At 42.1% G+C, this 15699-nt stretch overlaps 1 protein-coding gene across 7 annotated transcripts in view; it reads right to left on the bottom strand.

The window, feature by feature from the left end:
• The window catches only part of LOC125902330 (microtubule cross-linking factor 1), a 98416-nt gene that overhangs the window by 36834 nt on the left and 45883 nt on the right, over positions 1–15699 (bottom strand). For 4 of the 7 annotated variants that reach the window (XM_049598578.1, XM_049598585.1, XM_049598583.1 and 1 more), the window contains exons 5-8: positions 14132–15514; positions 8332–8478; positions 4584–4685; positions 3643–3870 (exon numbers count right to left, since the gene is read on the bottom strand). In XM_049598578.1, the coding sequence (XP_049454535.1) occupies positions 3643–3870; positions 4584–4685; positions 8332–8478; positions 14132–15514 (1860 nt within the window). The remainder of the gene's footprint in view (positions 1–3642; positions 3871–4583; positions 4686–8331; positions 8479–14131; positions 15515–15699) is intronic. The other 3 variants (XM_049598579.1, XM_049598580.1, XM_049598582.1) reach the window with 3 other exon arrangements.

The following is a 15699-nucleotide window of genomic DNA, read 5'->3' as shown; positions in this document are numbered from 1 at the left end:
TTGTTAATTTCTCCCATATTTCGGATCATATTCCTGTTGGAGCATGTGTGATTTTGTTTAGAAGCTTATATCGGTGATTTTTTCCAGGTAAAAAGGCACCGCTATTCTCTGTTCCAGTCCTTTCCCCAGCTGCAATGACGGTGCAGAGACTCTGAGATATGGAAGACCTGAAATCGCTGACCAATCTGGGGGGCCTTAAAGAGACAGGAGCTAAAATGAAGCGTCTCAGACAGTGGGTGAACACGGGTGTTCCAGCACAGACAATATGAGGAAAAAACAGTGTTTTGGGAACATTAAAGCATGTAAACATGCTCTAGTAGAAAGCCAAAATACAATTATGAACCTGAAATTTATCATAATAGGTTCCCTTAAAAGAGAAACTGATAAGTCACACACATGGCCCTCAGTCAGTTTGAGAGATCTGCATTCCTTACAATAGATTTATAAAGCCCATTTAGGCCTACAGTATAGGCAAACTCTCTGATTTACTAGATATAAGGAGTGTCTCATTTCGGCGGCTCCCAAGACAGAGCTTTGTAAAAATGCCTTTGAATGTTAGTTGTGCTGTGTACACAGAGCTCCATGCACAAAAGAGAGAACTGCAGCTTTTCCCCACCATTTTTATGATTTCAGATTTCCTCTGCCATTTACGTATTTTAACATCAGAATATTATTTCTCGAGAAAGTCAGCAGAATTACAGACTTTTCAACAAAGTTTATGAGTCCATTACACAACAGGACTGCCTTGAACCCTTGCAGATGATTCAGGAAGCATTCTGTGAGTCCACAGATTGTAACCATTCTTGTCTTCAGTAAGTTTATAAAACTGAAAGGCATCTTTTCATTTGACTGTTTCTAAATGTGAGCACTGTGAAGCAGAGCAACGGTGATTAAGGGCTTTAAAAAAAAATATGACTTGAGAAAATGTTCTGTTGGGATTCAATGTCAAGTCAAGGGCAGGTGGTAAACATCCCGCAAGGTACACGTGGGCTCCTCACTGCTGCACCATCTGTGGGCACAAATTAGTTTCACGACAAGAGGCTGCATGAATAAACTGATGAGTCAGGACAGAATTAAAAGAAAATAAACTATGCAGGATTTTCCTACAGACTTATACAGAAGTAATCCCTCTTAATCATCAGTTTTGACCCAGTAGACCTTTGTGGTGGTGTATTTATCTGCAGAGACCCTGCCCTCTGCCTGTATTTTCTTTTTTTCTGTGCGTGAGACGTTTGTGGGTGTGCATCCCCACGGTGCTCAAGTGAGGTCGAGACTTTATAAAAAGGTAGCAACGAGGTGTCAGACTGTAAGCAGCAGGCATCCAAGAGACACAATGCCTAAAAATGCAAATATAGTGGGGCAAAATGCCAAATGAGGGTGAATCTGGGATTGGCTTTTACTTTCACTGTCACTGGCGAGCCTGTTTACAAATAGTAACCAATAATCCTGCATAGTTTACCCCTAATTCCATAAATAATATTAAATTACATAAAAAAGTGCACAAAACACAATAAAAAAAGAAGGTAATATTTCAAAATAAAGCCAAATTATGTGTGTTTATGTTTCTAGCAACCACAAAAGACGTTTGTTTGGTATAGACAGGAGGAACTGGGCAGACAGTGTATTTCAGTTCACAGAAAATTCAGGGCAAAAGACTTCACAGTGGAGGCCAAATTGCTCCGTGCTCTCTGGGTGATGTGTGGTGAAGAACTACCAGTGCTTAACATGGGAACATTCCCAAAAACAAAACCAGTACAAAGTCCATCTCATAAATTACAAGTTTACTCAACCAGGAGCTCGAGAAGGTAACAAGAAAAGGAGAAGCTCTGACTGCTGGATGAGCCAGCTGAGCATCAAATGGAGTCGCTCAATCAGCCGGGCGATCAATTAACCAGACTATCAATCAGTCCTGCAGCCCAATCTGCACCCTGCCAGGAAGTACGGGACTGAATGTGGTTCAGGATGAGTCACTTCTTTGGTGCCACTGAACCACAGCCTGATATGCTTAAGTGCTTTGTGGATTAAGAACTGTACTGTACAATATACAGGAATATCCTGGAAGTTAATCTACCATCTGATGTATCCATTGATTAAGACAACATGGAAAAATGTCTCCTTTTAATATTAACCAGAACTCTTCACTGGGGATGGACAACAAATTCTAAATTCTCCCCAAAATCAGCTGCAACAACTCTTATTCAATTGAAGCTTTAGCAGAGGTTCATTTTTTAAGTTTTGCTTTTATTCCTGTATTGGTAAATTTCTGCTATTTCTTCCGTCTCTTATTCTCTCTGCTACATCTGCTTTCCCACACAATCAGACTTCCTCTCATTCACAAATTCTCTTCATCACATCCAGTTCAAATTTCCCATTCTTACTTACATAGCATTACACAGTCAGGCTCCCTCTTATGTAGCTGAACTACTTCACCCGTATCCTTCAGCTCACTCTATATTCTACATTGCTGTTGTGTGGTGTGAATTGTGCGCGAATGGTTTTGCTAGTTGCACACTTTTTACGTGACCCATGTAGTCACATTGTCTTTATGATTTCTGTCTTGTTGTATAATGCCCTTGTGAAGCACTCTGTGACCTATGTCTTCAAAAAGCACTATATAAATAAATTTTACTTACATCTGCCCTGGTTTCTTGAAATGAAACAGGCTGAAAGTTGACTGACGAGCAGCATTGTTGTGTGCTGCTCTTTCCTGTCATTCTGTCTGTCAGTCTGACCATCTCCTTCTCACTGTAACCTTCAGATCGCTCCAGATGATTCAACTGAGAGGTTCTATTTTCCGCCACTTGGCTTTTCTCCATCACCAGCAGCATGGATACTGTCTTAGCTGCTGTCCTCATGTGGCTACTTTTAATGTTTAGCTTGCTGTTTTAGAGTAAGGAAGTCACTTTGGGTGCAAGAGGTCCCAGATTTAATTCCTGGACAAGCCCGAGGGGCAAAAGTGTGACTTCCTCCACATTTTCTGATTGTTTTGAAACTTTTAATCTAATTGCTCTTGTGCACTTTCTATTTTCATTTTATATACCTTTAATTATGTTTTACTTTTCTAGTATCTGTGCCACTGCAACATCTGAATATCCCCTGTGGGGGATCAATAAAAGCTTATCTTATCTTAATGAAGACGTTTCACATTGATGAAATCCAATTGCCAAAGTCTTTCTCTGTTGCTACTTCAAAATAAGTACCTACATACTTTTCCAACTTTTGCCCAGCATGTCCAACTGATCTCTCTTTACTGAAATGTTTCTACATTTCAGCATGATGTCTCTGTCTCTTGGTTTGTTAAAAATACTGCATCTATACACATAATACAACTTCACAATATCATTAATAGTTGTGTTCATGACCCAACAGGCAGATTAATCATTTTACTCAGCTAAAACTGGCTAACAAGATTGGAAAAATTGTCTCACTTACAGTAACTGTACTGCATGCTTTAAAACCTGGAAAATACATTTAAAGAAAACTAGAAAACTGACTTTGCTTTCACAAAAAAAACAGAAATACCTTCAAAAATGTGCAGCACGTACAATGGAAAGTGAGCAACACATGCATAATCGAGTAATTAAGAATCTATGCCTCTTATTATAAATTGGAGGCACATATTTATGTAATTCTCTGGCTCACCTCTGGGTTTACCATCTCCTCTCCAGAGTCGTCCTTGCGGCTGAGCCTCCAGTGCATAAGGATCCACCTGAGCTTCATGTAGAAGATGATGGTGTTGCGTCTGAAGAGGCGGAGCTCTTGTTGCAGCACGGCTCTCTCCTGAGGCCAGGGCACCTCGTGAGTCTGGAGTCCCTGAAGCTCCAGACCTGCACGCTGGGCCTCCAGACGCAGACGCTCATCTTCCTGCTGCTGAAGGGATCGAAGGAAAGATTTGATTCAGATAGATGATAACAGGTTTAAGTCAAAACTGTTGTATTCTTTTAATGGTGAGTAATTAAATAAGTGAGATTAATAGTAATGTATCGAGTCATTATTCTCCATAAATGTGAGTAGGTTTATTGGTTTAAGACGGATTTTACATCCCTCATTCATCAATTAAAAAATAAATAATATTTATTATTTAATTGATGAATGAGGGATGTAAAATCATAAAACACATTATGTTTTATGATTTAAATGTCAGAAAATAGCAGAAAATGCCCAAGCTGATATATATTCAAATTGCTCTTTTTGTCCGACCAACCATACAAAACCCAAAGATGTTTAATTCAATTTCAAAAGATTACGCAAACTAAAAAAATATTTATACGCAAGAAGCAAGAACCAGAGAATAAGAGCCACTACTGCTTTAAAAATGGGTTGATCAACGAATTGTTTAAGCTCGAAATGAGGGCTGGTAATGATTTTGTGTGCCTAAAAATGACAAAAAGTTCATATGTAACATCAATCTAAGTCTGCAAAATGCAGGTTTGGATATTAACGTAAAACTTTTTTGCCCCTCCAGTGGAGACACTTAATTAAAATCACATTCAAACTTCAGCAAAGATAGCAGAACAAATGAAGTGTGCAACCGGAGTTCTTACACTGGTGTTCGTATGGCGTGACTGACTGCATTATTGTACCTGCGGCAGAGAAACGACAGCTTCTCGTTCCTCCGTCGCCGCTCTCAGCCTTCGTTCGTGATCCAGGCGAAACTGGATTTCAGAGGCAGGCGTGTCCCGGAGCTGAACCCACAACAGCACAAAGCACAGTTACTTTACCAATACTTTGGATAAATCACATCACATCTTAATATCTCACTCTCATTCTGTTTGTCTCTCTGTTAAGCTTTATCTGATAGCCAAACAACATCACAAGGATTTGTGTATGAGATGAGCACACTTGATTTCACTTGTTCTTTTTCATTTCCACTGCAAAACTAAAACTCACTGAGCAGAGCTGAAAAACCTCAAATGAGATCTGACTTTCACATGACTTCAAGTAGAAACCCATTAGACCTTCTTCTGCAACGTCTCAGGAAATGATTATAATTTAATGCTGCACACTTCGATCTGGACAAAATAAATTCTTCATCAAAGCTTTTTGATCAAACCTCAAACGAAACTATATAAATCTTAAAGAAATGGTCCGAAAACTTTGGGAAAAAGAAGATCGATAGCACACTCATGTCTCTCCACCACATATGAAGCTACAGCCAGCAGACGGTTAGCTTAGCTTAGCATAAAGACTGGAAACAGAGGGAAACAGCTAGCCTGGCTCTGTCTGAGGGTTACAAAACGTCTGCCTATTAGCACCTCTAAAACTTTTTGTGTAAAAAAATTTCCTGGATTCTCAACGTCACCCCAGTGGAGACTCCAGAAAGTCACTGCGGAGACTCCAAAAAGCACTTTCCCCATAGATCATCAATCATCATATCAAAGAGACTGCTGACTGTTTATTAAACTGTTGACAGGACACCTCAAACTGCTAACAAGATCAGTTTTGACTCTTTCTATTATGAATTTGGTCCATGGAGGTTTTATATATGAAAAGTCTGTGACGTCATCACAATGTAAAGTCTATGTGCCAAATGGGAGCTCGCAGGCGGGCCCGCTGGGAAAATCACTGCTGCACATATTCAGTAGGCCACATACTGTTGAAGTAAACCTGGAAGCTAGAAACTTTTTTGGTGCATGTGCCAGGCGAGCAGATCTGTTGGACTGAAGAGGCGCCACCTATCTTGGGTTCCGGTACCTAGTTATCATTACAGAACAATGATAACAACCAGTAACACTGCAACTCTTTTTTTCACTTTGATATTCTTATGGATTAAACAAACAAAATGCACCATGTTAATTTGTCAGCTAGGTGTCGGTAGGTTAATTTTGTTACCTTTGGACAGTGCTAAGCTGGCTGTTTACCATTTTTTCTTTATGCTAAGCTAAGCTAATCAGCTGCTGGCTGTTACATCATAGTTACCATACAAACATAAGATTGACTTCTATCTCCTTATCCAATTCTGATAAGAAAGCAAACAAATACATTTCCAAAAACTATTTCTAACTCTTACGCGACCTTTTTTAGTCGATATTAAAAGGTTAAATAAAGGCTTGAAGCTGTGATGAACAAAATTGTACTGTCACTGCATAAATACCGTACATTAAGACAGTGAATGTACTCTGCTACAGCTGCATGACACTGATGACACTCTGATGAGTTCACTGTGGCATGAAAGCATAGATTCATCTCAATCATTGTCTCTACCACCAAAATAAAACATCACTAAACTGTGACAGTTATTATTTCCAAGAGTGCACTTTAAGAAATAAATCATAATATCTTATATGTCAAATACAGCAATCGCAAAAGAAACCAAATGCATGAGGGTTTTTTTTTTTTATTGTTTTTTTAATTGCGGGTGAAAAAATGCTCGTAGGGAAATGAGATGCTTATGTTTATGGTTTTGAATGTGATGATTCTTCTTCAACTCATTTATAAGACATCCCTGTCTGTCCCTCTGAAAAAACTCAAAGTGCAGACTTTGACAATTTGGAAATTGCAGCGGCTTTTAATGCGATTTCTTCCCTCCATCCTGCGTGCGGGCCTTTACTGCACCCTCCAACAGTAAGTTGAGCTGTTCAGTGTGTACTGACCCTGGATCACCTCCCTGTCAGCCCAATGTCAAATGCAAATCACACAGGCCTACAGTGCAGTGCTAATCCTGCCATATCCGAGCCGCTTTCCCATTCATTCATTTCACCTCGCAGATTACACTGCGGCAGAAAGCACAGAGACACAAAGGAATCCACATGAATGTGCCATAACTGTAACTGTAACAGTAAAGTGTCACAACACCGCCGCTGCCAGTGCTCTGCATTACATAACAGCGGGAAATTTCTCTATGAACACAGGCATGAGGCAGCGATTATGAATCACAGTGTCCAGCAATTACACAGCCGGTTTATTAAACAGCCGAGTCACTGAAGGATTTAACAGATCTGAGCTGATGTGCGCTGCAACGGCGTTACCGATTGCTCTCTCTGATTGCGCTCTTTGATTTTGTGCTTCAAGTGTATTGTGACACTTCTGTGTCAGCTGCACTTTCATATACATATAATCTGCTGAGTCGAGTCACAGAGGTGCAGCCGGTAGTGATGAACCGGTGCCAGAGGGCATCACTACAGAGTGCAGACTCAGCTGTGATACACTGAGTGCATACATACACCTAACAAGTCGATATGCTGTAGCTGAACATGGCTGCTGTCTCACACTGATTTAAAGGGCAACAAACTGTCCACCAGCAGATTAATTCACATTTTATAACACAACATATCACTGACAAATTTGGTGAAATAAAGTCCTCTAATACGATCTGTTATCTGCTTGTTAATTCAAAGGAGCAAAAATCAATCACAAAACGTCCAGGGGCACATGGTGTGAATTTAAAAAAAGCAATAAGAAAATGTTAAAGCAAAAAGAGTTAAAAACAAATAAAGATCAGTGGCTGTAGGAGCAGATATTTAGTGTGAAAGTAGAGTGAGTGAATGAAGTGAAATCGTGTTCAGCATTGAAAAAAGTGACTGTGGCTGGAGTGTCACTAGACATGCTGGACTGAGCGGCCTTTTGATTACAACAAACCCTTTGAGAAAATATGATCCTGTGTTAAAATCAGCCAAATTTATAGTTTGTAATCATAATTTATAGTCAGAGAGACACTTGTATATTTTGGTTGTAATGTAAGAAGGCTTCAGAATTGACCTTGAATGGATATATATGGAAGTACAGTAGAAAAACTTGTTATTCTTTGGTGAAGTAATAGATATTTTCTAGTGTTTTTTGCAGTAAACTGTAAAGTCAAAATCCTGTACCTGTAAATATTATTAATTGCTTCACAGCAGGGCAAGTTAAGCCTTTCTTACCATGGTGCACTGCTTCTCAAGCCAGCAGAAACTCCAAAAACAAACCTCAGACGCGCCCAGAATAATGTATTTCTCAGTATAATGACCCTCATTCTGAAACAACATATACTGCATTTCATTGAAGGTGTGACCAACGATGTGACAACTTTAAAAATTCATTTTGCAGAAGCATGACTATAGATTATTTTAAGCCATATATTTACCCGTATGAGAAACGAAATTAAATTAAAAATGACATGCTTTCGGGGCGTCTACAGGCCCTGCAGAGCTGTATTTCACAACAGTTCACCATGAAAGAAAGGACTTGTCGCTCTACAGAGAAGAAACTAATCAGATTTGTCTTTGATCGATTTAAATGATAAGAAAATAGAGTCCAGATCGACAGAAGGCCCGTGTACGGGGCTCGTGGTGGAGCCAGTGTTAACTCAGTCCCACAGGTGGAAGGGAGATGGAGGAGGGAGGAGGCACTGACCTCTGCTCTTAAAGCCAGGGGCCTGTGGTACCTAGTGAGTCCCGTGGCTCCCCTGCTCTGGGCCTGGCCCCCACCCTGGCTCTGGCTCTGGGGCTCCACGCCTCGCTCCTGTCCTAGACGCCACTCCAGCTCATCCCTCTGACCGGACTGTGAGTGACGTGGGGTGGGGAAGGGGAGGGAAGGAGGGTGGGAGGGGGGTGTGGACGGTGGGTGTGAGGGGTTAGAGGGGGATGGGTGACAGGTGCAGGATACAGGGGTGCGGGTAGTGGTGGTGGTATCGGGGGGAGATGTGTGAGGTGGATTGTGGACATAACAGACAGAAGACAACAAACGGGGTGAGGGGACGAGGAAAGAAAGCGGGCGGGGAAAACAAAACAAAAATAAAACAGAAAATGGGTAAAGAATATAAGCAGAGGGGGGAAAATTAACTAACAGACTACACGGTGTGGAGAAAAACAAACGGACTAGAGTACGAAGAAAAGCGCAAAGAGAAAGACCAACTTAAAGATGACAGCGTATGAGAGAGATGAGAAGAGAACGAGAATGAGGATGAACAAAATCATGGGCTGAAACATCTGGCGGGAACACAAAGAGGAACAAAGAGAGGGAGTTGGGGGGGAAAAGAATGCAAAACACTTGTTATGAAGCGCATGCAATGAGGGATACATGAGTCCAAACCAACAGCTGAGAGATACCACGGCAAACTGCAGAGCGAGAGCTAGCACGCTAAAGGTTTCCAACACATGCCTGTGCACAGCCGTGTGCGTTGTAGAAGCAGTCAGCTAAGGAAAGTTGCATCTTGAGCCTGTGTGATGCATCATTATTTTCAAACAGTAAAGCATTTAAAATACACTGGAGGCATCTGAGGCTTCAGTTGAGCTTTAAGACAGCGCCATGCTAGTTGCCCCCATCTGTAGCAGTGCCCACGTTTTATTTCTGCAAGTGAGGATCCTTCCTAACTAGCAGGAACTTTATATTGGGCCAAACTGATATCTATAGTAGTGTGTAACAATTACCAAATGAAAAAAACATATTCTCATAGTTATGACTTCCATATTTTGAAGCTATTATCTCATATTTGCAACATCTTTATCTCATGATTATCTTATAAAATTTCATAATTACAAGAGCCGCACCTCTGAATTTTACCTCATCAGGGATACTCATTTTTTCACCTGCTTTGCCCAGGGGCCACTTTTGCAAAATGACAGGAGGCCAGGGGCCTGTCGCAGCAGCCTCTCACAGTTCAGGTGTAAACAGTAGAGTTTCTAGGACTTGTGGACATTCAGGGCTGAAGGATACTCCCCTGGCATTTTTTTTTTAAATAAACTAGCTCTTTTTTATGTTTTTTTTTTTGCACTCTGGTTCTTTATTTTCAGTTTAAAAAATAAAATAAAATAAAAACTTGGAAAATGGTCAGTGGGCCACCCGACACCCTACTGATTTAGCCTGCAGGTCGTAAGTTGCATATTGCTAATCTAAATGTTGTTGATATAATACTAAAATAATAAAAAAATAAAGTGAGAACAAGTTCGACACCTCATAATTGTGGGAAAACACTTTTCAAGATAATAGTGAAATGAAAATCTGTAATGAGTGTGCAAGTTTCTTCACTATGAGCCTCCTGGAATTATGCGATGAGATTTGTCACAGTTACACATTACAGAAGTCATAATTACAAGAAAACTCCTCATACGATAATTACAAAACAAATATCATGATTATAAGATATTAAAATTAATATTACATCTCGGATTTATTCTTTATCTTAGAAAAAACTTAACAAGAGCAATCACAAGAGCAAAATTTTACTTGATGCCTTAGTTACTGAAATACCATTAAAGTGATGGACAGTGTGCAGGATACTTTGGTTATTTATAATTATGAGATACGAAAGGCCTACTTACAAGATACCATTTCAAACAATTAACAAGATAAATGTCATCAAAATTTTTTAATCATGACACACGGCTCTTGTTATTATGAGATTATTAGAATAAAATTATGGGACTTATGAGGTAATTCCTTCTTCTCTGGTGAATGCACTTCTGTACATATCTTCTATATATATATCATATCTCAATTTTTAAACAGATTATATATACATAAAATGTATGCCCTACTCTTTGCTGCAGTGGTGAATATTTTTGCTCTGTAGTCTACTACATTTAAAACTTCCACAGTTATTTTCAACAACTCTCAATGGACGGAGGCTTTAATAACTCTGAATAGGTGTGAGTTGTTAGTACAGTGGTTAGCGTTGACTAAACCACCCAGCTTTACCCAGACTAACCAGCGAGACCTACAGGCAGAGGAGCAAAGCAGAAACAAGTCATTGGAGAGAATGAGTATGGAGGCAGCTTCATTCTGTTATCTCTACAAAGCAGATTGGGTTCTTGAAGTGAGAAATGTTTGAAGAGCTGTTTGTTTTACTCCGTACGACAGTCTGGCTGATTAGAAAACACACCCAAGATTTCTGCCTGATCATGCAGCGCAGAGATAATGAACCTGCTTTGGAAGAGCACACAGTAGTATGTTGACATGTTGACTTACACTAAGCTGCAATAAAACAAGAACAGAAAGCAGGATGCCAGCCAGCGAGGTTCTTCCACAGGCAACTCACACAGCACCATGCAACTATATTTTTTTTATTCAAGAGAGGTTATTTTAGACAGTGCACACATTTTTATGGTTCGTCTCCTTGGCAACACCATGGAGTAACCAATCCCACGTGTGTCTGTGTGTGTGCGAGATGATATGTTGTGCAAATATAATAGCTACACCATTTGTGTGTCATAATGAGTCACGCAAATGATAGCATGGTGTAGCAAAGCTGTAGAGAGAAAAATATTTACTAAACCTTATCATGCACTATGTCAGGAAAAGCTTTGAATCGAGCCAAATGGAAGAAGCTGCCATGACTCCTTTTGTGCTTACTCCATTCATACCAAGCACCCTCTCAAGCACCCTCCTAAGCACCCTCCCTTGGCCCTGGCTGACTGGAAGCAGGGCAGCTGCAGACAGTGAGTGCAGGGAGAAGGAGGCAGGCAGGGCTGCTGGCTATGAGGATGTGCATGGAGATGCAGATGTGAATGTTGCAGCAGCAGGAAGCAATGGTGGTGGTGGTGGTGGGACAGGGGAGGGGTGGCAGTGGTGCCAGTGTGGTAGAGCTGGGTGGCTCATGTTGGAGAGGAGGCTCCTGTTATGTCTCCCTGCGCTGGCTCTGGACGTCAACATTTCCTCTTCAGGCTTTAAATGATAGGTTCGGATTTTTCAAGTCTATCGAACCTGTCTCAGGGTGGTTTATAAGTGGGTGACCAATCCAATGCCTGGTGAATTCTGCTTCGCAATAATAGGAAAAGCCAACACTGAAGGATGGACAAGCAGAATCACACAAACCAGCTGTGGTAACTCTCCTGACACTTCCTGCTTAAAACCATCAAAATCAGAGGGATCATGAGAGCCCAATTTCATGGTCTGTAACCAAGCTCTTTTTCTGTCTGCTCCACAGGAGGTTTCTGTCCTCTCTGAGGATTTAGGACACCCTGTTACCATTTGACAAGTGACAACTCCCAACCTGTTATAGTACGACTCCACATTAAAAACGCTGGACAAAATCCACAGCCCTCTTTGCAAAAATACATTCTGAAGTTGACTGTCATCTGACAACGATGGGGGCAATGGACAATATTTCAGGAGTTCTTGTGTAGCCAGCAAATATCTGGACCAAGACTTCCTCTTCTGTGCTCTGTGCACTGTCATTTTGGCTAATCACTTTAAACAGATATCTGCGTATGAATGCAGATAAATTTTCAAGAAAAATCTAATATAAAGCTAATTTGTCACCAGTCGATAGCAAATGGGTTCAGAGACTGTATTTCAGCCAATGCATTCCACGTCTCCATACAGACTCTTTGTCTGCCACTCAAACTTCATACCTGATGACACAAACTTCTGATACCAAAATGCTGGCCAATTGCCAACAGATTCTATATACATATGCAAGAATCTGTTCATAAAGATTAAACCAAAAGAGAACACACACAAACACACCACAAAAAAGACTAACTTAATTTGGTCAACTCAGATTGTTAAAGCCTCATATTAACTTTGGCTGACTTCAAAAGAGTTCTCCACCAATTCAGCAGTGCACTCATATAACCATTGCTTGACTTGCGATCTATTATTAATAAAAAAAAAAAAGAAAAAAAAAAGAAAGCAGCAATCGATGCAGCAGAACCTGTCTTTTTCATTCCATGCATTCTTCTTCCTTGTCAAAACCCAGTGCCTACATTACCCACAAAGCAACTCAACATCAAACAATTTGGTCTGAGACTCAGGTGTGCTATGCTAGTAGCAGCTAATGTAGCCTCGAGCTGCTAGCCTCAAGCAGATGAGGAGTGGCTGGTGACCTGGTAAGCTAAATTCTTTCAAACTTCACGCCAATAGATTTTTTTCATTTTCAGACTTGTAGTCTTCGGCCCCACCCAATGTTGACTCATGTGACATCACTTGAGGTTACTTATCAGACTTCCCACAGCTCCCTGTGGAGCCACAAAAGGCTCTATACAACGTCTTCCACATTTGCATTAGTATTCTCCAAGACCCGTAGACAGACTGCAGGGGCGGACTGGTACTAAAAAACAGCCCTGGACTTTGACTCGGCCCAGCCCACAACAACGGGTGCGCATAGGGTATGCGCTTCCTTCTTATTCAATTTGATTGGCGGCCGGATGGCTCATAGATATCTATGGGCCAGCTGGCATCCAATTTAAAGGCTGCCACCTAGCGGACTGGACGTGGAACAGTAGATTATCAGGGAGAAAAAGAAAAAAAGAAAAAAAAAAAAAAAGGTGCTGACTGCATGGCGGCCACCGGCCGTCCTGGAGTACCGGCCGTTCTGTGATTCTCCAGAACCTCCAAATGGCCAGTCCGCCCCTGACACACTGGTGTGTAAAATTGTCACACTTTCCCTTTAAGTGTACATTTTTGCACCAAACGGGGGCTGTGGATTTTCTCTTTTATTTCTTACAGTGGAGTTGCACTGCTGTCACTATGGAAAAGAGAAAGTATAACAAAGACCCCTAACTGTCTCAACATACATACAGGCATGTGGATATTGAGTCATGGGAACTTGAGAAAATCCGAACCTATCCTTAAAGCCTACAACTTAATGAGATTCCCATTGACAGGCATGGCTGTGGATCGTATGTGTTCTGCTAAAGATGCACAGTGCTGACACTGTCTTTAATTAGAGCTGATTTGCTGACTAAGAATCTCATTTATTTTATTTTGGCCTTAAATGGTTGACTAATGAATGCACACTTAGGGCCTTTTAAATCCAACCTAAATGAATTCTCACAGTTACAAATACGCCGGTGGGTTTTCTCATGGCTATCTGCTGTTTGACAGGATTTTGCGGACTTAAAGTTTTTGGCTATTTTAAAGCAATGAAGCCATCTGGTGCGATATTGTCTTGTCTTCGGCCTTACTTTCCTGCAACATGATATCGTCTGGACAACCAGGCTAGATGCTTTTGAGGTTGGAGACTAATCAATGTTCTTATGTAAGATTTTAAGAGAACATCTTGTTTGCAGTGGTCGTCAGAAAATCCAAAGTATTGATTTTTTTTCCCAAATGGCTACCTGCCACTGGCTGACAGGCTTTCTTCCTTAATATTGATATCCCTCTTTTTGCAACAGAACCAAGCAGCCAAAGAAAGAAAACATCTAAATGTACTGAGAGAGAGCACCTCAAAAACAGTGGTAAAAGCCACATGTAGTCTGTCCATTGAACTTACCTGGAAGTCTGTCACCAGGTCTCTTCCAAAGGTGCCAATGGGAGAGTCGCGGGACATGGACGTGACTGTGGACAGGAAGCTGCTGGACTCTGTGAGGTTTGGCATGGGTGACAGATCGTCTGTCCTTTCTCTCAGTCCCTCCCCCACATGGTCCAGCTTCTCCATGAAGATGTGTAGCTCAGTGCGGAAAGCCTTCATACGGGTGTTGATGGTGTCCAGGACTTGGGTGTCTGGTTTGGATCCAGATGCCGCCCCTCCTTCCAGGCTCTCTCCTGTCGTCACCAGCAACCTGCCCTCAAAGATCAGACTGTCGGTGTCTGTGATCAGACGGTCCACCGTCTTGCTGAGCCTTTCTGCCTCGCGTTTCACGTTGGTGAATGACTCCCGTTCTTCCCTCCTGCGGTTGGCCAGTTCAGTGACACTGAGCTCGCTGCCGTCTGAGGGTTTGATGCTTCCGAATCCTGAGGTGGTCGTCGTTTTCTCAAACAGGTCTTCAGAATCACTCTCGCCCCCAATAGGGCCCTCCCTCTTAGGATGGAGGAGAAGAAGTCGCCCTGCCTCCTCTTCCTCAGTGGCTTCCCGTCGGCCTGCATCGCTATCTGCATCGCTGTCTCGAGGGCTGCCAGTGCGCAGGCCAAGGTGTGCAGCCAGGTCGCAGCGCTGGACATTGGACATGAGGACTCGGTTCTCGTACTGCAGCTTCATCACCTTTCCACTCAGCTCATTGATCTGCATCCTGGCTGATTTGAGCTCCTCCATCATCATCCCGCTGCTGGAACCATTACCGTTCCCTCCATTACCAGGCTTAAACAATACTCCCTCACTACCCTCCTCGCCAACAGAGCTGCTGCTGGGGCCGAATTTGAAGCGATTGAGTTCAGATGTCAACTGCCTGTTGTGGTCCTCAATCTCTGAAATGGAGCGGCGCAGCAGCTCAGCCTCCTCCTCCACAAATTGTAGATGGCGACGTAGCTCACTTGCCGAATCCAGTGCATCACCACCATATGGTGACGAGGGCATGCTGGAGAAAGGTTCCCGCCCAAAACAGTCTCTTTCATACTGACAGCGGATGTCTTCGTTTTCCGCCCGCAGGCTGCGGTTCTCCACCTCCAGCTCCACAATCTTTCTGCCCAGGATGTTAGCCTCCTCCTCCACCAGCTTGAGTCGTAATCGCAGCTCAGCCTCTCGAGTGGTGTGAGGACCACCACCGGAGCACTCGGCCAGGGGAAGGGGACTGTCCACGTCCCCGTAAACTGACTTGTACTTCTGCAGCTCCTGCTCCAGTTCGTCTTTTTCCCGGCCAAGCTTCGCCATCTTTTTTCTCATCAGGCCCGACTCCTCCTTGGCAAACTGGAGCTGGCACCTGAGGTCTGCACTGTCCTCCTAGCAGGGTGAAAGGGATGAGGAAACTTTAAAAAATTTGAAAGGATAAAGCTGGTGATATTTTATACCTTATTGTCAAAAAACAGCTGGACACTGTAGTTTTTAGGAAACATTTTTTAACAGGAGTAAATTGTGCATTTGGTGGAGACTATTTTGAGCGGCGGAATAATCCATATTTAATGCTC

This window comes from Epinephelus fuscoguttatus, linkage group LG15 (assembly GCF_011397635.1).
Source record: "Epinephelus fuscoguttatus linkage group LG15, E.fuscoguttatus.final_Chr_v1".
NCBI lineage: Eukaryota > Metazoa > Chordata > Actinopteri > Perciformes > Serranidae > Epinephelus > Epinephelus fuscoguttatus.
This window is presented reverse-complemented; position numbering and strand designations above follow the sequence as displayed.